Source organism: Gavialis gangeticus, unplaced genomic scaffold (genome assembly GCF_001723915.1).
Source record: "Gavialis gangeticus isolate Ggan-Ray unplaced genomic scaffold, GavGan_comp1, whole genome shotgun sequence".
In the NCBI taxonomy this organism is placed as follows: domain Eukaryota; kingdom Metazoa; phylum Chordata; order Crocodylia; family Gavialidae; genus Gavialis; species Gavialis gangeticus.
The window spans coordinates 9,080,741-9,082,880 of record NW_017729009.1 but is presented as its reverse complement, the minus strand read 5'-3'; the positions used below and the strand labels follow the sequence as shown (position 1 = coordinate 9,082,880).

Genomic DNA, 2,140 nt, shown 5'->3' with positions numbered 1-2,140 from the left:
CCGGCCAGCACTGCATCGCGGGCGTGGTGCCAGGCCCAGCGGCTCCCGGCGCCGTGCGCTGAGCGGCGCTGCCCGGGCTCGGCCGGCGCTATCTATAGCTGCTGTTGCTGCCTGGGCGCGGAGCTGCTGCTTGCGACAGGGGTGCGGAGGGCAGGCGGGGAAATATAGCTCCGTCGCGCGCTCCCAGGGCGGACGCTGACTCACGGCTGCTCCCCGCGGGGCAGGGGCTGCAGCCTCGGGGGTCCGGGAAGCTGCTTCCCACCCCTGTTCCCTCTTGCACCCTGTGGCTGCAGACGTCTGCTCAGACCCGGGCGCGGGTGGTCAGCCAGCACGGGCTGCCGGGGTCCGGAGGCCGCGCTGCCATGGGGCTGGCGGTGCCTGGGCTGGCTGCGGGAGTCGTGCTTGGTGGAGGAGGATTTTTCCTGCCCCGAAGGCCGGGTGCTGCGGGGTGGGGGGACCGGCCCGCACACCTCGCTGCCGCGGGGTGTGGCTCAGCCTGGGCACAGCTGGATTCAGAGCAGCTGGAGCGGTAGCAGCTCGCAGTGGCAAAGAGCTCCAGACAGATGGTGAAGCCCGGCCAGGCCCTGGCATTGCCCAGCCCACGGCCCGTCCGTGCTGACCTGTCGGCCAGGTCGGCGGGGGCCTGCTCTGCTGGCCTCCCTCGTGTCACGCAGCCGCTCTCCCCTCTGCCGGCAGAGAACCTCTGGAGCACGTACCTGGCCAAGGGCGTGATCGTGGAGAAGCAGGGGATGCCCTCGGTGTCCCCCTCCGACGCCCCCGTGGACCTGGACCAGCCCTACGTCTTCAGCGACATGACCTCGTACTTCACCCTCCTAGTGGGCATTTACTTCCCCTCCGTCACAGGTAGGAGTTGCCGCCACGCGTGGGCCCAGCCACACGTGCAGGGAGTGCGTGTGCATGTGTGCCAGCCCTGTGCGGGCGTGTGCGTGGACCTGCACAATCCAGCCTGCTGCGTGTGTGCACGCGCCCGAGCGTGTGTGCACACGAGTCTCTTGCTCCTCTCTGAGTGTCTCTGGTGCCCAGCCCTGGCCGGGCGGCCCCTGCCCTGAGGGCTTGCGCTGCTCCTGCCAGACCCACTCGCCCCTGCTGTGGGGTCAACACCTCCCGGGCCGGACACCTCCCAGGCCAGCTCTGGCGGCCGGTCGTGCCCGCTCCATGCCCTTGTGCCCCATGAGTAATTGAGGCCACGCCGCGATGCTCCAGTGCAGCGGGGATGCGCCAGGGCCTGGGCTCTGTCTGGCCTGCCTTCGAGCCACTGCAGCAGGAGGAGGGGAAGGCAGGGCCGGCTCCGGGTCATGCTTGCACTGAGCTCCCTCCGGCCTCCCAGGGCTTGGGCTGCGTGCCGGCCCTGGCACCGGGGCTAGGGCGGACGTTGCTCGGTGGGGGCAGGGGCAGCTCGGCCGCTGCGCTGCGGCTACCCTTTGCTGGGCCCGAAGGTGCTGGTAGCACCCTTTGCTACCGTCAGCCGAAGGGCTGATAACACACTGCGCTCGCTTGCGCGATAGGACCTGATCCTGTGAGCCACGGTGGCAGGATCCACGGTGGGTCTGCTGGGCAGATCCCCTGGGGCTGGGTGCATGTATGTGTGGGCATATGTGTGTGTGTGCGTGCGTGTATAGGGCTCTGTGTGTGCACGCACCCTGGGGCCGTGTGTGTGCACAGAGCTGCGCACACTGGGCTGTGTCACTCGTGCAGAGGCGTGTGCTGCTGCGTGGGGCTGTCGCCCAAGGTGCAGCTCTGCCCCCCGCTTACCCAGGGCCAAGGTGCAGCAGGGTGCAAGGGGCTGGGTGCGGAGCTGGAAGCGGACCGGGGCTGGGAGGGAAGGACCTGCCGCGTGCTGGGCCATGCTGGGCCGGGTTGGTGCGTGCCGAGCTGGGCCACCCTGCTCCCTGCCGTGGTGCCCAGCAGACGGGTGCCCTCCCTTGTGTGTTGCAGGGATCATGGCCGGCTCCAACCGCTCGGGCGACCTGCGCGACGCCCAGAAATCCATCCCCACCGGCACCATCCTGGCCATTGCCACCACGTCGGCTGTCTGTATCCTCGGGGTCGGGCAGCGCCAGGGCTGGGGCTGGGGCTGGGGGGAGCGGGGAGGCCTGGCTGGGTTGCTCCGGGCGTGGGG

The 2,140-nt window shown here is 70.0% G+C and overlaps 1 protein-coding gene across 1 annotated transcript in view; it reads left to right on the top strand.

Annotated features, from left to right (window-relative positions):
- The window catches only part of SLC12A5 (solute carrier family 12 member 5), an 83,014-nt gene that overhangs the window by 53,486 nt on the left and 27,388 nt on the right, over positions 1-2,140 (top strand). The window contains exons 5-6 of the mRNA XM_019509736.1: positions 697-864; positions 1,957-2,055. Coding sequence (XP_019365281.1) covers positions 697-864; positions 1,957-2,055 — 267 coding nt within the window. The remainder of the gene's footprint in view (positions 1-696; positions 865-1,956; positions 2,056-2,140) is intronic.